The sequence below is a fragment of the Pagrus major genome, chromosome 19, assembly GCF_040436345.1.
Source record: "Pagrus major chromosome 19, Pma_NU_1.0".
NCBI classification, from domain to species: domain Eukaryota; kingdom Metazoa; phylum Chordata; class Actinopteri; order Spariformes; family Sparidae; genus Pagrus; species Pagrus major.
In genome coordinates this window covers 23,173,432-23,194,717 of record NC_133233.1, presented here as the reverse complement: position 1 = coordinate 23,194,717, position 21,286 = coordinate 23,173,432, and the positions used below count along the sequence as shown (strand labels likewise).

At 41.4% G+C, this 21,286-nt stretch overlaps 1 protein-coding gene across 1 annotated transcript in view; it reads left to right on the top strand.

The window, feature by feature from the left end:
- Positions 1-21,286, top strand: part of gpr158a (G protein-coupled receptor 158a) — a 66,867-nt gene that overhangs the window by 16,002 nt on the left and 29,579 nt on the right. Inside the window, exons 3-4 of the mRNA XM_073488700.1 lie at positions 15,380-15,482; positions 20,038-20,264. Of these exons, the coding sequence (XP_073344801.1) occupies positions 15,380-15,482; positions 20,038-20,264 (330 nt within the window). The remainder of the gene's footprint in view (positions 1-15,379; positions 15,483-20,037; positions 20,265-21,286) is intronic.

The window sequence follows — 21,286 nt, the reverse complement described above, 5'->3', positions numbered from 1 at the left end:
GTATAACTTCACTGTACTCCCGAGAGCCTGGCGATCTCTTGATGTCTGCTTTTTTTCCATTCGTCTTCTTCATTTTTTTGTCCTTGTTTTCAGCCTTTTTTTCTGCTTCTCGCAGCGATTTCCAGTCCTCGTGTTCACACATTTAGGAGGTGACAGTCGAGTACAAATTCACTCAGAGGGTGAGATCAAGAAGAAAGATTCTCACTTGGTCTTAATAATAAAAGGGGGAAGTGATAATGAAACAAATTATAAGGAATTGGTTGGAAGATGATACATTAACTACACATGGAAGGATCCTGCAAATTAAATATATAGAATTAAAAGCAAGTGGGTGAGGTATCCAACACGTGACCCTCCTCTATAGTCTGTTCGTGAAATATAGTTTAAAATCTTTACCGGAGTTGAAATATTATAATTTCAGTCGTCCAAGTGCTGCAGCTAACAACCCGTATGGCTGCAAAGGACTGCCTGTCCACACCACAACACACACACACACACACATTAGGTGTCAAACCACAGCGTGGCAGGGGACATTTGATGGTGTTGGTGTTGGTGTTTTGTACACTCGACAGCGTGTGTGGTTTATTTTTGCCTCTCCGTGGTGCGCTCTCTCTGTTGTTGAAAAAGCTGAAGAGGATATTTCGGCTCTGTCTGTTGACTCACTGTTACATCTTGACCTTGGTTCACAAGGTCGCCCCGGCCCGGCCGGCTATCATCTCAATCACACGCTGATTTCTCCGCCGTGTACCTTGTGCTGCTGAATTAATAACGCCATCAGTGTTAAACAACTGCTGCTACCCTCCTGCTCTCACCTTCTGTCTCCCTCTCTGGTTTTTCTCTCGCTCACAGTTTTGCAAACAGAAAAGTGCACACAGCACATCCTCGCTGTCCTCACTTGTGAGGTTACTATATTGACTTACAACAGTTCCCTGGTGGCTTCTTCTAAGCGTAACCACTGTGTCCCTAAACCCTAGGTGGGGACCACATTTTAAATGTTTTTGTTCAGATATCAGATTCTTGTTGAAGTCTTAACCAAAGTAGAAATAATGAACCATTTGTGGGGACCAGCTTCCTCTTCCCAGGTTGATTCGTCACTATGTGATCGGACTTTTTCCTAGAAATATCACCTTTTGCAAATGTTCGCAATGAACGTTTCTGCAAACCACAGATATGATGTAACGTTTCATTTGTTTATGTTGCATCTTTACGCTTCTTTAGGTTCAGTTTTCGATTTTATCTTGTAACAACGCTGTACTTATGATCTGGTTAGGTTTAGGCACATAAAACACTTGGTTAAGGTTCAGAAAAGATCATGTTTCGGCCTTCAAATACCACAAACGTTGCTAGATGTCCCGGGGTCTTGTTGAAACGCAGGCTTGAATTGCGGTTACTGTAACTCCACCATCATCAAGCCAAGATCACACATTTTCCTCAAGTGGCTTTACAACCTTTACAGCAAACGACTACCGCGGTTGTAATCAGAAGAAACCCTGTAATGGAAGAAACTCGTGGAAGAGCAACAGAGGAGGAATACATGTTGCAGGTGCAGCAGAGACCATCATAGTAAAATTATAGTCTGAACGGTTTCAATAGACGTTTTCCTCTACAATGTGATTACTACAAGTACACAGACATAATGACATAGATCAAAAAATCAGTCCACCATTGATTGAGACAGAACTGCAGTCAGGTTTAAACAACAACACAAAGAAGAAAAGCTGATTGGCGTTAACCTCGGTGGTGACCTACAACCCGATCCAGTCATGTCACGCTTTGTTCCTGTGATTTACATCTCATTGTCCTGCAATCTTTACTCGCAGCTGCCTGTAACTTACAAAGATCAGACAAAAAGCTGCGCATGGCATCGGCAGTCGTGATAATAAATCTTTCATCTGCAACGCATGGGAACATCTATGTTTCCAGGATGTACGCTTTAAAGTTCTCTGTGTAAAGTTCGCTTATGTTGGCTGGTTTATTCCTTCAGCCTGAGAGGGATTTTGCTGTATGGCAGGTCGGATTGATGGGATTCATTTAAATCACTTTGAAAAACTGATTGCTAACTGAAACTCATTAATCAGCGTGTCACAAAAAAAGATTGATTTGGGCATCAGACACGTCGCTTCATTTGCATGCAGAGGTTTTAGGCCTCATTCTGTGCCATAATGAGTTGTCTTTTGTGTTGGCAGTCATTTTTTTTTACTAGAAATTGGCCATATTTTTTTTCCCAAGTGGTGGATACACATGAAGCGGCCAGTATTACACTGCTGAAATGAACTCATAAAAGGCAATAAAACACGCAATTAAATCATTGTTATAGCATAAACTCTACTTTAGTTAACCAGTAACCCATTTAAGAGAAGCAGTGCGAGGTAATTAAATCTATTTTATATGTGCTTATGAAGATTTTGGGTCTAAAAAGCAGTTTTCTGCATTATAATAAATAGAAACTTTCCATGATTCAGTGATTTCTGGATTGAAAATGAGACCAGTTGTTAAGTTATCCCCTATATGTTATTATATTATGCTATATGAGATTTTTTTAACTGCTAAAAAATAATAAACACCAGGATTGTATTTATTTAGTCTGATCCATCGAAGTAAACTGTTTACTTAAAGCGGCTACAATGAACATTTTTTCCGTGATTCTGGCGCCCCCTGTGGACAAAAGCGACATGAGCACTACCGCCTCCTAGCATTAAGATCGTGATCAGACTAGTGCATGCATTTAGAGGCATCAGGATTAAATTGAGACTGTTCAACTTCTTGATTGTTCATTCGTCATGACGCTACACGTGACTTGTACAACATGTATCTGCTTGTTGCTCCGACGGCTTCCCCTTCCAAGTGTTGCCTCTAACACTCATTCAACAAAAAAGCGTAGCGGGGCAGGGATTCCCACAAGGGACCCGTGTAAAGAGTTGTTTCACACGAGGGCCACGTCCATTTCAACCCTGCCAATCTCGTTTCAGCGATTTGGATGGAGAGAAAAAGGCTTGAAGCGTCCTAATTAACTACATTCCTTGCTATGTTGCTTATGTTCAGGAGCCTATAAATAGGGTAATTGCTAATTATCTACAGTGATCTCACCAAAGCTGTGATTATGCTTCAGAGCTGATAAGGGTGCTTGAAGGGAAGGAAATAGAAAACTGCTGTGCACCAGCACCCTTCAATTTCAGCAAGTCCTTTTGTGAATCACGAAGCATTGTAGTAGACCTGGGGCCTCATTACACAAACTTCCAAAGTCTGAAATATATCTTATCTCAGTTTAGGATGATAGTTGGGATGTTTGGTATTACAGAAAGATGTTTCATCACTGCGTCTTATCTCTACTACATAACCGTCCTAACTGAAGGATTTCCTAAGGTAGGGGTCCTAAGTTAGGGTTAACAGTTAAAACCCGCCAAAAATGGCAGCACCACTGTTGTTAGGCAATGACAATCGAGATATGGAGCAACACGGGTTGAAATATTGTGATGAAATGCAACTCAAACCATAACTGTTGAAGAAGCTAAAGGCGACGTTACCTGCTAAGAAGCTAACATGGACGCTAGCCTGTTGGAGAAACTAACACTGGTGACTGTTGAAGGCTATCACTGATGTCAGATGTTGGAGAAATGTACATCTATGTTAGCCTGTACAAGAGGCTAACACTGATATTAGCCTGTTGGAGAAGGAAGGCTATACTCACTGTTACCCTTTTGGAAAAGCTAACACTGGTGTTAACCTGTTGAAGAAGTTAGCATCAATGTTATCTTGTTGGAGAAGCTAGCACTGGTGTTGGAAAGGTTCGATGTTAGCCTGTCGGAAAAGCTAATATTGATGTTAGCTTAGTGTAGAAGTTTGGCTAATATTAATGTTATCCTGCTAAAGAAGCTGACAGTGATGTTAGCCTGTTGGAGAAGCTAATGTCGATGTTAACCTGTTTGAGACTCATTAGCCTGTTAGCTTTAAGTTTCTCAGGCTGTGTGTTGGGCCTAATGGGCATATATCCTCCCACCTACATGATTAAGGCCTCCAACTAATTGGATATATTTGTAATGCTTTTGTAGCATCATGAAAATGAAACATCCAGTACCATGTCGTGGCCAACAAAGTCTGGGTCAGAACACTTGAGTGTACTTTGAATGTTCTCTGTATCATTGCCCACATTTCATCATTCAATATCCAAAAAATATTCACTTTGGATTCAGTTTGTGCTTTTCTGTCATGCTGCACATTTTCGTGTTACCAATAAGTGAACCCACTGATATCCAAAAATTCAAATCCCACATTGGGCAGTAGGAAGATGCTCTGTGTCCCACGGTCCTGCCTCCTTTGGGGTATTGGAGATGAAAACATCAAGGTTGAGGGCTGTTGGCCATAACGCAGTGGGACGAGAGATCACAGGACACTTCTGGTTTTAACTCTGGCCCCCGGCCCTTGGCAGTGCAGCCCTTTCCTTAACCACTGTCTCGCTAATTGGCTCTGTGGATAATGCTGGAACTCTGAATTTACATGGAAACACTTTGAAGACTTGAGTACACTCGCCCTCGGGCGCAGTCTTACATCTGCGCTGCCCAGCCGTAGCAGCGCACGGTAAACCGAGGCAGAAAGCAAACATTTGGTCCGCGGAGGATGGGGGGAAAAAAAAGTGGAATGCAGAGGTAATGTTTGTCTAGGGACCCATGAGATTGGATGTGAAATGAGTACAGCCGTGTGCTTACAGAGGATAGAAATAGACGGAGAAAGACTGAGCGGCACAGACAAAAAGATACAGTGACAGTAGCTTGGTTTAAAAGTGACCTGCCTTCACTTCAGTTTAGATCTGACGAAGCTGTTTACGTAAGCCTAACCCTGCACTAAGAACCCGCGTCCAAACTCCAATGAATCAATCATTTTTTCCACATGAATGTTTCTACCATCGTTCCATTTTTCATCACTTATCTGGCTCCATGTCAGGATGAATGCAAGGCTGAGCAGGGAAAACCCTTGATGTCCTCTGCTCCTCCTGGGAGATCCCGAGGCTACCCCTGACCAGTAGGGATACGTAATCCCTCCAGTGCGATCTGGGCCTGCCACAGGGTCTCCTCCCAGTTGGACTTGCCTCGGAGTGCGTCCGCAGGGAGGCAACCAGGGGGATCAGATGATCCAGATATCTGGATCTTTTCAACATGAAAGAGCAGAGGGTTGGAGGCTACGCACTCGTGCCCCTAAAGGCTGATTCCAGACAATCCCTTTTTTGGCTGCTTGGATTTTCCAACCAAAGTCTTTCGATGACTTTCTGACTTTATAGTAAACTGAGCTCAATTATACACGGACATTTCTTCAAACTGCAGATATGTTGGATGTCTGCGCTTCGTATGCATCAAATCAACATTTCAGGTTAAGTGATGCAGTTCTGATTACATCTCCATGAACTGACATTGTTGTTTGGACAAGGAGGAATTAGATAGTTGGCGAGATGGCTGCTGAGCAACAGTTCACCGTTTGAGACCACCTATAGTAAAACAAAAGTAGTTGTTTTAGCAAGACGTCAGGCGATTTGTGGCCATCTTTCTGCCAACAAAACCAGGCATTTTAAGACAAATCATGATCTTTTCCTAACCCTAACCCGTGAGGGTTTTACGCCTAAACTTAACCAGACCTTCAGCACACCGCTGTGAGGAGATACATCGAAAACATAGACGTTCTACATATCTGTGGTTTGCAGAATGTACCGTGTCCATATTTATCTGGTGGTTAATCGGTGATTAAGCTGCTCCAGTCGATACTCTTCATAAAGTTATGTAAAGACCCAACAAATCGAAGCGGATACACAGAATTTTGGATTCATATAAGTCAGTAAATGCCTGTTCACTAGTATGATTTTCAAACTTTGGGAGCTTAAAACCCAAAGACTTTTGTTGATTTGTCTGCCGCTAGGGGTCTCTCAATTAAAGCAATGATATCAAAAGTTGTACTCCGATGAAATCTCTCTGATAAGACTCAAAAATCAGGTAACATACTAAAGTTTTATGCTACATTCAGTCACGTTTGCCATCTTCCTTCTTCACTTTCTAACCAATCAGCTGCCATTTACCAGGAAGTTATAGCGACCATAACCTTGAGTAGACAAAGATTTTTTCTGGGTTTGAACTTTGTTGGACTTTTGAGATATTGTCAGCACACAACTGAACAAAATACATAAAAGGTCTTGTCGTTTTTAGACATTTTTAAAGGGGGATTGTTACAGTAATATCTTTAAATCACTTCCAAGCTACAAATTAGGACGACAGGGATTTAAAGGGAGGAAGGACTGCTGCAGTTACTGTACGCTGCATGAGGAGAGTCGAGCAGGGCGAGTGGACAGCGGCGGCAGACTTCCCTGTTCTTCATCATCCAGCGACACTATTTGTGCCTGTTGTCGCTGGAGGCTGCAGCGAGGATGTCAGAAAACTTTCTGCACGCCTGATCCCTCGTTTTTAAGTGCCGTTGTCCTCGTTCTGACCCGAGTGTGCTCGACTATTCGCACGACTGTCCGTTGCCAGTTGCAAGATTCAACATTGCTGTGCATTTTAGGGTGCGAACACGGAATAAATATGTGGCCGGCTGGTTCACTTTGACACTTACATAAGCTGTGAATGTGATTATGAAAGCAATATCCCAGTGCTGTCTGCCGTGTGTGCTAGTCTCAGCCTGATGGCAGTGTTAAGCTCCCTCTAGGCCAGGGTGTTTATCTCACTGGTGTTTAGGCTTTGGTCTTTGGACTGAACCCAAAGCGAGGCCCCTGCTGTCCGGGCAGCTCCGCTCCAGCTAACTCCTGCTAGTTGACCTCGTTTAAAGGCCTGGCTGTGCCGTCTAGCTGTCCCTCTGAGCGCCGATCCACAGCCATCCAGCTCTCTGCAGTGTCTCTGTGTTTGTCTCTATGTCTGAGTAATGCACGGGCCTGAAACTGTGGTCTGAACCAGATCCAGAGCCAATTTATTTATCCCAGTCGCTGCCCGACAGCTGAAAAAGCCCGAGCCCGGCCTGAAGCAAATATATTGACGTCAAAACTCATTTCTCTCTCTCTCTCTCTCTCTTGGTTTACCCTTCTGTGTCTTCTGACTCTCTTTCATACACAAGGCTTCATACAAACACTGGTTTCTAACTTATGGACCTATTCATCATGAAGCATTAAGTGACTATTGAGCCAGATGTGTATTATACCCTTTATCTTCTCAATGACAGCCAATTAGACAGTCAGGGAGTGTAATATTAGACGTATCTACTTCTTATTGTACTTTCCCTTTTTTTGTTTTTACTCAATAATGTGATTATTTGTCTTCTTGTTGTGATTATACCTCTGCTGTTACATGTTACTCTCTATGTACAGCAGCTATTGCATGTCTGTCCAGGAGGTTTGGGATGATCCAATCTAATATTGGTATTGGGTACCGACGCTGGCGTAATAAATTTATCAGATATAAGACGTAACGATCCAGATTCCACAGTCGGACTGATTGATTTTCAATTGCCCATTGAAATTCTCCCAATACTTTCAAACTTGTGTATAAAAATCTGCTCACTAGTAGTTGGTTATTCATTGCTGTGGACCTTATTTGTTCTGTTTTTTCAAAACAAAGGAGTTTCCACAACAGTTTGTCCTCTACGGTGTCCTTCCAGTGGACAAACTTGGTCACATGCCCTCTGGGGTGCCCGACTGCATACAGATGATGCCCTATTGTTTCTACAAACAACGGATAAGTTTCAACTTTACGTTTCGTGGTCTGGTGAAGTTCATGCATAGAAACACTTGGTTATTGTTAGGTGAAGATCATGTTTTGGCTTTCTGTTTCTGTCGCCAGAAAAGCGGCAGAAAATGTCCTGAACCTTACAAAGTGCCATGCCATTTCTTTTAGTTAAATCTTTTCTATTTTATCTACACTGTGCTTATGTGCAAATAACACCTGGTTAGGGTTCAGACAACATCATGTTTTGGCTTAAAATATCTGTTTTGGTCGCCACAAACACGGCTGGAAATGTCCTGAGGTCTCCTTAAAAATATCCAGTGGCTTCACATGTACAAATGTTGAAACTCAGTCTTGAACTTGCCGGTCTTCTCGGCTATAACTCCACCACCATCCCCTCCACTTCCTCACATTGAGTCGCTGTGGAGCCTTTACATCCACAAGGCAACTTGTTAGTGTCTCATTGTCAGGCCCTCCATGCCTTGTTAACGCCAACGCCTCCCCAAGCCAAAGGTGAGATAACCCTGCTGCCAACACAGAGACTGTTTCATCAGACATTATTCGACTCTTCTTCTTGGTTCTCCCTGAGAGGAATAATTTGATCTCAATGTGTGCAGGTGTGCATTTATTTAATTCAAAGAATCTCATTAGGCAGAGTGTCAAGAAGAAAAAGAAACCGCAGCAGCGTCTTAAACTCCTTTGTTTTCTTGCTCTGCCTCTAAAACAAACAGCATGTTTCCCTGGTGCCTTCGTACACACTGTGAGCTGGCAGCTTACAGCACCGACATGACTGTACTGTACGTGCAGAGTAAATTGCCCTCCAGCCAAATCTTCTCCTTCTCACCTCCTTTTTCCTGCACCTCCTATAGTTCAATCTGTAATTATTGGACGATGAGCTTTCCTCAGGGTTTTGTGCTGCACTCTGTAGGATCATTACAAATATCTACAGAGGCCTATTAGCGGTTGATTCGGCACGGCGCTGGACCGGAAGAGCGTGGGCTCATTTTCAAAGAGAGGGAGAGTCGTCGGCAGGCTCTAATTAGCCAGCAGGATTGAGCTAGTTCCTGGTTTCCTGGTCAGGTGGAAGACGCCTGGCCTCTGCATCAATTAGTGCTACTCTTAGAGTTGGTTTTTATTCCCCTGCTTCATGTCACAGAAAGGTGATGGAGGAGAACTGCTGCGTTTGATGTCGGGGGAAGAATATGGAGAGCGCGTGCACATTTGTATGCAGTGAGTGCTGCAGTCTAATGTAGATTAATGCAATGATGTACAGTAGATTTGCAGTTCTGGTGAATTTTTTATATATTTTGTGAAACGCTGATGTCCTCACTGTCTTTTATGCTTAAAAATAAGACATATTTGCATGCTCTTGTCATTTCTTAGCATTTGATTTCTAGCTTACATTCAAATTATATCATATCAGCAAGATTTAATCCCTTTCATTTTTTTTATCTTTATGCCTCTGCGTTGGCGGTAGTCGTGGCCGGAGGCATTATGTTTCTGGGTTGTCCGTCCCATTCCTGTGAACGCGATATCTCAAAAACGCCTCGAGGGAATTTCCTCAAATTTGGTGCAAATGTCCACTTGGACTCAAGGATGAACTGATTAGATTTTGGTGGTCAAAGGTCAAAGGGTCATTGGGACCTCACAAGATACATTTCTGGCCATTACTCAACCATTCATATGATAATTATGACATCATTTAAAGCACATGTCTGTCTGGATAAAATGATGACGTGATGAAGCTCAACTTCACTGTGACGTCTTAATGTTCTGACCATCATTTAATGCGACCAACTTGATTGGTGTGTGGAGGCATACAACTGCAATTATTCTAGTTGTCGATATATTTATCATTTTTTACATTACAGTGGGAAAAGACGAGTTTTATGGTGAAGAAAAAAGTATAAAACCCTGGATATGTCATTTTAATTGAAAGCATCTAAGAAAGAAAAAAACTATTTTGCATTATTCATTTTTTGGTTAAATACGTAGCTAAATCAGTTTTACAATTAATGGACCGATAATTCATCAAAGGGTCATCAGACTTTTTTGGGGGGATATTAATTTTAATCTTTCTGTTCAGTAAAGCCTCTTAAATGAAACAAAACCCAAAAATATGATTACCTTTGAAAGAACTCGAACAGACTTCATGGCAAGAGGAGATTTTTCTGCCACTAACTTCCTGTAAAGATGCCATTTTTTAACAGGCTTGGTTCTGAGAACCCAAGTGCACCCTGGGGGATTTTTTTGGGGGCCTGAAATATCACCGACTGCTAGAGACGACTCAGTCGAGTTAAGTACAAATGATCATTTAACAAACAATCACAGCTCAGAATGTGCTCTGCCAAACTTTTCACTGAAGAGCATTTAAGCATTAAACATTACACCTGAGTACAGTTTTAATTTACTAAGAATAGAAAATGGATTGAATTAAAAATAAAGATATTTTATTGCCCAAAGATAATGAAAGTAGAAATATTCAAGGCCATTATGAGCCTCAACAATTCTTTTGACTAACTAACTAAAATAAATCAAAACTTTTAGGCATCTTTATGCTCAATGCTTATCCATGTTGTCAACTGTGCTTTAGTGTCAGCTACATTCAAACTAATGCATTCTGGGTAAAAAGTGAACACAGCAAAATGTTTGTGGATAATGACATCATTTCTTGAAAGCACTTATCTTGTAAGAACATCTCATTTTCATCCTGAAATCAAATATTTCAGGAACATAATGTCACAGATGATCATTAAAATGCATATTATAAAGTTTATATCTGTGGTTCTGTTTCCTGTTTGGCAGCTGAGTTAGCTCGAGCTCCTGACTCTTCAACTTGTTTTAACTTCATTTTTACATTTTGAAGACTTGAAAACTGTAAATATGATGTGATACTGGCACTTTTTTTGACAAGACAACTGAACAGCAACACATTTCTGATATTTGGTGGATCCATCTACCTCGGTCTGCTCCTTCTGCTGTGCTTGAATGGTCTCTTTCAGGTTTTTTTCTCAGGTAAAGGGTCTTTCGGGGGAGTTTTTTCCACATCTGAATAAAGAGTCTAAGGATACAAAGAGTCGTGTTGTCCAGACTATGAAATCCTTTGAGGCAATATTGCAAATTTGTATACTGTGCAAGTAAATAAAGTTTAAGTTTAAATACACTTTGGCCACTTATAAGTATGTGGACATTTGCTTCATCCCGGTGGCTCGGGGGTTTAAGACACTAGCGACATTACGGGTTCAGATCTCGCCAGGAATCTCTGTTGTACGTCATCTCTGCCCTCTCTCCTATCACTTCCTGCCATCTCTCTACTGCCTCTTTCAGATAAAGGCAGACACAACCCGAAACACGTTTAAAATTATGCTCTCATTCAGACTCTGACGCGGTCTGAGGGCCCGTTTCAACAAATCTGCGACATACAAGCGCCGTTCAAGTTTAACTCATGCGTGAGTAAGTGAGAGGACTGTAGGAGTGATGGTCGTTCATGAAACGTGCAGCGGCAGGATTTACGATCTGCCCCTGGCTCACGGTCCAGTCCATCACAAAGGTGCTGGGTCGGGTTCAGGTCGGGGCTCCGTGCAGGTCCGTCTAGTTCTTCTTTAGCGCTGGGATTGTGCACGTGGGCGTTTCTGTTCATGGCTTTAAATCACATTAAAGAATTTGGATCAGTAATAAATTATGAATCGATCACAACGTTACAAACAGCACTGATGTAAGAAACTGCAGAGAGAGAGAGACAGAGAGAGAGAGAGAGGCTGAGTGTGTGTTGTGTCTATTTTTGATTCCTGCGGCCCTTTTTTTTTTCTTTCTTTTTTTTCAAAGAGTGCTCTGTCGCAGGCAAAACCATGCTGGTCTGACAGCGTGACGCACTCCCATAAAAAGGCTCTCGCTCACGGTCACACACATGTCACCATGGCAATTAGCATGTCAGAGTGCGCGTGATTGACAGCTGCCACAGCTGCGATGTAAACAACAACGAGCGGCGCTGGTGGGGGAAACCTGTGGCGTCGGAAAGGCAAACAGTACGAGCTGTAGGTGTCTCTGTTGCACGTGGCCGTCATGAAAAATAAATGAGGCGTGGATCATATTTATTTATCTCTGCGTCCACAGAAAACAACAACAGGGCTGATGAAGAGACTATTTATCTGTTTTAAAGGGCAGATACCAGCAACTTTTAGAGGACACGTTATTCTCCATCATACAGGCCTAATTAATTACCGGTTTAATTTGATGTGATTTCTGCTCTCCGGCAGCACAGTTGATGCCTTCAGCTCATTACGGGAGAAACAATATGGCTGCCTGAGCTGCTCGCTATCAACAGAACATCATCGCACGTAATGAATAGCATATGTCACGCATGTAGAAGTAGGTCACCGCCTATGTGTGCTCTATGTGAAACACTAAAACAGTATGTTGTGTTATAATTAGAAAAGATTTAGCTGTTTATGTTGTATATTTGAAAATAATAGGCCATGACAGCATATGTTGTAGTAATTCACACTGGTATATTGAACAATAACCCTCAGTTTCCTGTCTCCTAATGCAACAAGAAGCTACATAACAAGCTCTTTATCAGATTTGATGAATGATTTCCACAATAACTTAATATCTACATGGTCTTTACATTGTAACCATCACAAAAAAAATGTTTGAGGCCTTTTTACTGACTTGAATCTTGACCAATCCAGTCCAATAAAACAAAGAAATGAGCTTGAAGGGAAGTTTGCTGGTTGTGTGAGTTTATGGCCCGACGGCCGGACCCATACACACATTAACTGTCCCAAATTATTGCGATTATGATCAATAATCAATGGGACACACTGACTTTGCTTCAGATTCTTTTTAGGATAGCTAAAAAGATTGTAGCTGTGTGCATTACAGGGTTAATGTTTATTAATCTGACAAATTTGGATGTCAAATTTTACAAATGTGACTTCCCCGAGCCATATGTGATTAAGTTACAGCCGAATATATGACAGTAACACACATTTAAGAAGTTGGAACACGTGAATATTTGACATTTTTTGCTTGAAAACCAAAAATATCAGTATATTTGCCAATTAAACCACTTTCAATTTACTAAAATTCACTATTAAGTATCAAGTATAGGGATCTCAGTCACACATGCACCTTTAAATTGAGCCTGTAAGCCCCCTTACACATTGAAATTTATCTGAGAACCATAAGATCTGGTTCCAGGAGCTCCATTTTATTGCCTGTTGATATGAGTCTGGCCCCAGGCTGGACCGCTGCCGCCGGGCTCACATGTGACTGATGGCAGGTAGCTGGGAGGCGAGGCTGCGCTGTCTGGGCCGCTCCGCCGTTCAGCACACTCCACAGCCGAGCCCCCGCATCAATCACCACACCAGGCAGGAGTGGGATGCACTGCCGGGGCTATTTCTGGCTCTCCCCTGTCACACACACGAAAAATATGCATGCACACACACACACACAGACACTCACACTCACACGCACACACCTGTCTCAGGCTGTTTCTTCCAGTGTCTCTGTGAGGTGGGCATATTAACAGTGGCAGGCAGTAGCTGCAGCACGCTCCACCTGTCCTGAGGAGACGACTGCTGGGAGATGAAATCAGTTACCTGCCTCACGTTGCACCACAGTGCTCATTTGAAGCTGCACCAGGCAGATTTTTTATGAACGGATACACAACTGAGAACTCGAAAACGAGAGGCGCCAACACGGTGGAGCATCTATCCTGCAGATTCATCCCCAATAAAATGTGCACTCACATTTCCATTTTCAGCTACTTTAAACCTCCACTTCCAAATATTGTATTTTTTTACTCCACTGCATTTACTACATTTATCAGTTTTTAAATGAATATATGGGAAAGTTGGACCATTAGTGTACAGTATATAAATATATGTAGATATATGTGTATATTACTTTAACTTGTGCTTTTGATATTTGAATATATTTCATATCAGATACTTTATGACTTTTACTCAACTACTAGTCGTATGTGTGCGTTTCACTTGTACCAAAGTGATATCTTTGGCTACAAAATACAAAAACTTAACTCAGAACAAACACTGGAGAAACACGAGGAGCAAACTCATGACCGGGGAAACAGACGTAGGCGAACTGACGACTGAAAGAATAAACACGTGGGAAGAAGACAAAGACAGGAAGTGTCGAGCTAAACATGACACATTAGGAGGGGCTCTTTCAACATAAAACGGGGATTAACGAAACTAAAACCAAGGACCGTGACAGAATTGGGGGATTATTCTACTGTAGGATCGTCATCGTTATCATTTAAATGTTAGTTATTTGCCTCAGTTTGCCCCAAATCATTGAAAAGGCAGCTTAAAAATGTTGTTAAGTTGAAGGCACACCACAAAACCAAAAAAATGTCAGTGCAAGTTACCAAAAGAAATTGGCCATAATGTGGTATTTGGCCAGAAATATTGAATATCACAGCTCCCTTCTGTCTGTTTTTTAACGAGACACGATGAAGTAAACTTGGAAAAAGAAAATTTCATGGTGTCGGGGACCTTTTATCTATCAGAAAAACTAAAAAAGTAGTGGAGAAGCTGCAGAACATGATGGTGGTAACGTTAAAAAAAACAAGTTGGAGTCTAAATACGCGGCTCCAGAGTCCTGAACACGGGTTCACGATTGCTGGATCAAAAGGAGCTTTTCAAGGCTGTCGCCGCTCAATCGAGGAGATTCGTGTAGTGCCACTTTAAATGCTTCGGTCTCTTCAGTGGAATTTGTTTGAGGAACTCGTTCTCTGAATGGTAACCTGGTAATTACCTTGTGCTTTCGAGCCCTGGCCTGCCTCTCCAAGGCTTTGAGTGAGGGGCCTCCACTCTCAGACTAGAAAAAAAAAAAAAAAGCGCTCAGACCTCACCAAGGACCTTGAGAGACAGATAGAAATAGCTCTCCTCTTTAAGACGAGTCCATTCGTCTGTGAGGAGCATCGCGACGACCGATGCTTCATTTAGACGTTGCCACCGGCCTCGCCGCTAGATCTCACAGTCGGGTCACAAACACTTCACGGCGTGTCAAGTGTCAGCTGAAGTAGCGTCGCTATTCTCGGCCCCGCCGTCGTTTCTCGGGATTTCATAAGTCATTATCGTCTCTGTTTAGTAAAACACGTGTGAAAATAAGACCGCTATGTAGTTTTAAGGGAGAGAGGAATGAAAATTAGAGCTTAATGTCAATGACCCAAATATGTTCATACAGAGGAGGAGATGGGATCTGATTCCCACGTGAAGTAGAATTAATGCTTCTGCTTTAATCATGCAAATAAGTCTGTTCTTAATTTAGATATTAATTATATCTTGTAATTTGGCAAACAGCACACAAAGTCTGCCAAGGATGCCCCCTGACACCCCTCGGTGTTTTTCTCCCCCTCAGTCTGTTTCCTATCAGACTTTCAATCAGATGGAAGAAGCTTCGCTAATTTAATATCGAGTGGTGAGAAGACAGAGTCAGGCTCGCAACTTAAATAATCAGACCCTCGTCCCTCCCACCGGACGTTTGATCCCACTGAGTTTCGGCTACAGGCTCCACTTTTTGGTTCAGTATCGACATTTTTTAATTGCTTTTTATATTGCTGTCGTATCAGTCTTGCATTACAAGACGACGTGTTTGAAGTTCTTTAACAGGTTATTAACTCGTCTTCTCTGTCGTTGATGTATACGTTTGTTTCTCCTCAGTGTTCGGCGATGCACGGTCATGGATTCGTCTTGGACAAGTACAAGTGCCACTGCAAGAAAGGCTTCTACCACCCCAACAGAGTCGCTGTCAACGGCTTCACAAGTGAGTCACCTGGTTGATAACAGATAAGATTTATTCTTTATTACTGTTTCGTTAGATGATTGGTGCCTGCAGGGTGGTTTAGTTGGTCACAAACCCCAAGAATTTGTTTTGTTTTTGCCAGATTTCTAACCTTGAACAACCTCAATCTGAATACTTTGTGCTGAAGGGACAGTTGGTGACTTTTGACATGCATAATAACAACTCAGCCAAACTCTGTTATAATCAATAAATGCCTGAAAGCAGATCAAGCCCCTGAAGGTAGCCAAGCTGTGCACTTGTAACGTCACGACTTTCCCCCGTTAGCTTACACTGTGAAAGAAGTGGCTGTAAAGTGGTGGACACATTTTTTTGAGTGTCACAACCCTGCTGCCAAATGGCTTGTTTTAATTGTCAGAATTTGATCCATTCGGTCCAATAACATTTGGAAAGTCGAGAAGAGCAGCACGCTTCAATCATTTTGTGGAGGGCTGAACTGGAAGTCTGTATCCAGATTCTCCGTAATACTCAACATCACATGACGTGTTTTTACTTTGGAAATCCAACGTTACTTTTACTTTAATAAAACGTACTATTATAACTTTTCCTGGAGCTTTCCTCACTCAGTAAACACTGTTGATGAAAATCACGAGACGCAGTTGTGAGCTCAAGAAAAGCCTAGTTAGATGACCTTGAGTCACTGTTTGTTTTGATTGGCAATACTGAATTTAAATGACCTGAACAGGCCACAGGGTTTTGATGTTTCTCTCAATACTTTATTTTTCTTGATTGCATTTGAAAATGTAAAACAAACCTACGTCATATTCAAGTAGAGTGTCAGATATTTGATTTATTGAGTGTTTTCCTTTCATTTAATACGTTTTTCCCTTTCTTTCCAGCTATACGACATTAGCTTATAAGTGCTTTTTGAGGAGTGTAAAGGTTAAAAAGTTGTGTACTGAGTATTAACACTTACAACTTGATTGAGGTATTGTGTGTCATAATTCAAACCCCTTCTTTATCATCAAAATGTTTCATTTATCCACTTAGAAATAACAACTGGTGCTCCGATACAGCCTTAATCTGGCAAATACAAGGAGTGAAAAGTCTCTTTCTAATGTCGCTCAATCCTCGTGCCCAACGTTAATTATCAGATACTGAACAGGATTGGCCGCTCGTTAACCATCGCCTGACCTTCAGATGCATTTTACACTTTGAACTCATCACATTTCAGGTGATTTGCCAGGAATGGAGCAGATGTGCTCAAATGATCAGTCTGACTCTGCTTAAAAGTTGTGCATGTGTTGTATATCCATCAGCTCCTCCTGAAGAACAACATGTCCACCTTATGTGTCCCGTTATAAAGCGTCTTCATTTTATAACTGCGGTAATGAACGAGACACGTGTCTGAAGATTGAAGTAGCCTCAGTACCTGGGGAGGCTAATCAGGTTCAAGATGGGAAATATCTTTTTAATGGTAGTTACTTTTTTTCCCAGTTTATTCTGTCTGCTGTGAGTTAATTAAAAAAGGCTCTTGCAGACACAGAGCCCCAGTGGTTTTCACCTGCCCTCCATCACTCTGCCATACTTTCATTTCGATCCACTCTCCCTCCCGTCTCATCCTCATACAGCATGTTCCTCTGTTTCCGTCTCAATTTTACCCCTTTTTCCTAAAATATTTTCCCTCCTTGCACAGTAAAAAAGCTAAAAACAAAAAAGCAGCTCCCGCAATGTCTTCCTTTCTGCCTGTGCTGTCTGCTTCTCCCCTGTTCGCTGCGAGTGCACACGAGCTCGTGTGTGCAAGTCTGCATGAAAGCTCGGTGTGTGCGTGTGTGTCTGTGACAACACAATAATAGAGAGGAGAAGCGAGCCTGTTAGCGAGGCGTAGTGCTGCAGTCTGGCCCACCATGGGGCCAATAACAAGCCTGTTAATCCACAAGGGGACATCCTTGACACTCCTTTGCAGAGAAAGCCAGTGCAACTCACTTTCCTTTGTCTCGCAGTGATCTTCCACCGTGGATGTTGCATATAAATACGTGGGAGAAGGAAGTTACTATAGCTGTTACTGTCAGTCAGCTGTAGGAGAAACAAACGGATGAGAGCGAGCTGAAGGATGTGACTCATTGCTACGGAGATAAGTAGTCCTTTTGAAGGGATCAATGATGTGCAGAGTCATAGCTTTGAAAAATAGGCCAGTTTCTTTTTAAAGGCAAAATCCCTGCAAATCTCTGAGACAATGGCCGTTTCCAATAAAGCCTCCATAAAAGCTCTATATAAGTCCAGCATTCGTTATCTGTCCAACCATATGGACATCTCTCAGGGGATTTCTACACAAACAAATGGCTTGTTGTCGTCCCCTGGGTTTGTTTGGGGTTTTACCTAAGTTTACCCTGGGAAGGATTTCACCAGCAGGTTTTTTTTTTAGCATTCACTGTCCATTGTGACCAAACTCCTCCACTGGTTGCAGCAGCTCTTTGAAGCAGTCAGTGGTTTAACGGCTGGTTTATAGCTCGACCTCAGTGGTTAACCTCGCATGCATTTACTTTCCCCATCTAGAGCTTGAATCTTGCATAGTGTAACAGTATTTTCCCAACCCAGTCGCCAGAATAGATCTCTTTATGTCGCAACTTCATGTTTCTCGAGGCTCTTTTTTCTATTTTATGTGGTGATAACTGCGCTTATGATCTAATTAGGTTTAGGCTCTAAAACCACTCAGATAGGGTTAGGAAAAGATCATGTTTTGGCTAAAAATATCTGCTGTGGTCGTCAAAAATATCCCTTTTTGTCGCCACAAACATGACTGGAAATATGTATGTATGTATCTTGATGTGTCATGCTTACAGATGTTGAAACGCTGACGTCCCTCGCAAAAATATCCAGTGGTTTCTCACTCCAAAATGTTGAAACATGATCAGAAAGAGTCGCGAGCGTCTTTGAATCATCGGCTAACGACAGCCTTGACAACAACACATTGACTGATTGACACACATACAAACAAATCAGTGTTGAATCAGATGTAGTGCGGTTAACACTTTATATTAAGGTCCTTTTAATAAATGTTCGTTAACAGCTATTAAGGCAGTTATAAACCCTATAAGATGCTCGTTTACATCAAGAAGACGACATAAGGGTTAATAATATCATAAACATGTTTATTGTTTCTTATCCTTGTTTGCTGCTTCACTATGATCAATACATATACTTTATTATGCATTTATTAACAGTTAATTATGCGCTTATTAAATAATAATAAAGCTCTTGTTGGCTTTGGATCCAACAGCTGCAAAAATGATAGTTAATGTGACCAAGTGCATGATAAAGTATGTATTTCATCTGATTAGGTAACGAAACAATAACATAAAAGGTACATTAGTTAATAAGGACTTAGTCTCTTAAAGGCATTAATGAGGCTTTATTAATGTTAATTATAGCGTAATAAACACATTTATTGTTAGATTGTAAGACGTTTATCAGCACATTTAAGAAATTTGTTGTTGAAAACTGGGACATTTTAGAGTTTAACAGATATTTCTCATCCATCTTGAAAGTGTGAGGAAGTCACTGTAGTCTTGGATTGTATTTTCACCATTTCAGCCAACCTGCCCTGTCTTTCTCCATCTACTCTGTCCTTGTCATGACTAAGTCCTGGCATGTCCTCTGTGTGCTTTCTCCCGTGGACGCCGCAGTTATCAGCCTTGTATGATATGCCGGTGACTGAACAAGGTGCAGCAGTGTTGACTTTTCATGTTCACACATATAGATCCATCTCTCTGGTGTTGACACAATGTCGATGAATCCTTGTAAGGTCAGATGGGGATAAGCATATATACACTCAGGAAGATTCAGTCCGTCATAGAAGCACTTCATCTCTTTTATCTTTTGATACTGGTCTCAACAGATCCGGAGGAAACGTCTGTAACAGGGAAATGTCAGAAGATGACAGTTACCGCACCTGAATATATTCTCTGTATCGTGGAAACATGTTGGACAAAATCTGAATTAACATTGTTTTAAAAAAATAATGTAGGCCTTTTAATAGGTTGAAAAAATGATTTAAGATAGATAGATAGACCGTTTATCAACTACTTTCCGCTAACAATTTCAACTGTTAATCGATTAGCCTACTTTTTGCTAACAATTTCACCCCTCTTAACCACCTAATTTTAGCTTAACCTTTAAGGTTTAGCTCTTATAACTATTCAAACTGTTTATGCATTACTTTTAGCTAACTTTGGTCGGCCTTTTTTCATTCCTTTCAAATATTTTTTGCATTTAGCGAATGATATAAACCATTTAGCTAAAAAATTTAACTGTTTATCCTCTAGCCTACAATTAGCTAACAATCCCAACCATTTGGATATAGCAAACAAAGTAATAAACAGTGGTTAAACTTATAAATAATGTTACAAACTGATTATAAACCTAGCTCACCTCTGAATAAAGCACAAAAGTGATCTAAATCGGGTTGATCAGCTTGTTGATCAATGCTAATGACACACGGTTTACTGGGTCGGTTGCTGAGATTTCTTGCCTTAAATATCAGAGATTAAACTTTATTTCTTAATCATGTTTTTGACAGAGATGGGGAGAAAAGGGAAAGCTGCAGACAGCGGTCCCAATGCAGACGAGGGGTCGTCCAGCGACTGCCTGCCGTGTCAGGAGGGCTGCGCCTTCTGCAAAGACGACACCCCCTGCGTGGCCCGAGAGGACGGCGCTCTCCGCATGGCCGTGCTCTCCTTCCAGTGTCTCTGCTTACTGATCGTCTTCGTCAGCATGATACTCATCTATCACTTTCGCAGGAACAAGGTATGTGTACATAATTATAACAAACATTCACCTACGGAGTTTAATCCATGTATTATAATTTAATTGAAATAGTTTGTGAGTGATTAATGAGCTGTTGGACAGGCGCTGTAATGGCGACTAAACTGAGATTGTTTGACATTAAAGCTCTGTTTCTCTTTTATATTATTCCATGATTAAAATCTAAATAATCTAAAATATTCTTACAGTCAGCCACTTAAGATTTTAGTGAGTGTTTAAAGTTTTGAAACCTCAGCAATGTATAAAAGTAAAAGAGGGCTACACACATTCACTTCACAATGACAACATCACACCAGTTAACCTGTTTGATGTTTTCTGGGCGGTACGGTCATCAAAGCCCCTTTGGATCAATACACCAGTGATGTGGCTCCGTATGTGGGTGGTCACAATAAAGCTTTGAAATCATTTCAAACAGCTCAGACGCTACAGATCAACTCGACATCAGCAAACCTGGACTGTGACCAGCGTCCATTACCCTCCATGTAAATACAATAAATACAAAATAAAATATAAAGAGAGGAGATGCAAAAATTGCAGCATGTGATAGTTGACGGTCATAAACAGCATAAATAAATGCTAACAGATAACAGTAAAATATTGCATATGATATTGCACAGAAAATTAATATAACAATAGGTAATTATGGTGCATTAAAACAGAATTGATTCTGTATGGAAGTGTACAATTACTACTGAATGTAGCTGTCGACACTTGTGGACATATTGGCAAAGTCCTGTGTTTATCGAAAAAAAGGACCCAACTTCAAGACGCCAAGGAAGGCACGCTGAAAAACTTAAAAAAACCCAGCACAAATCAAAAGTAAAGAAGACATGCAACAAAATCAAGCTGATACGAATCCACGAAAAAGAGAAATGTATAACCCGAATTAACTAATAAAAGACAGGTGAGCGCAGAGAAAAAAGACAAAGACAGGAAGCGTAAAGCAAAACGTGACACAGGAGGAGAACTTTCAACTTAAAACAGGAAATAACTCACCTGAAACT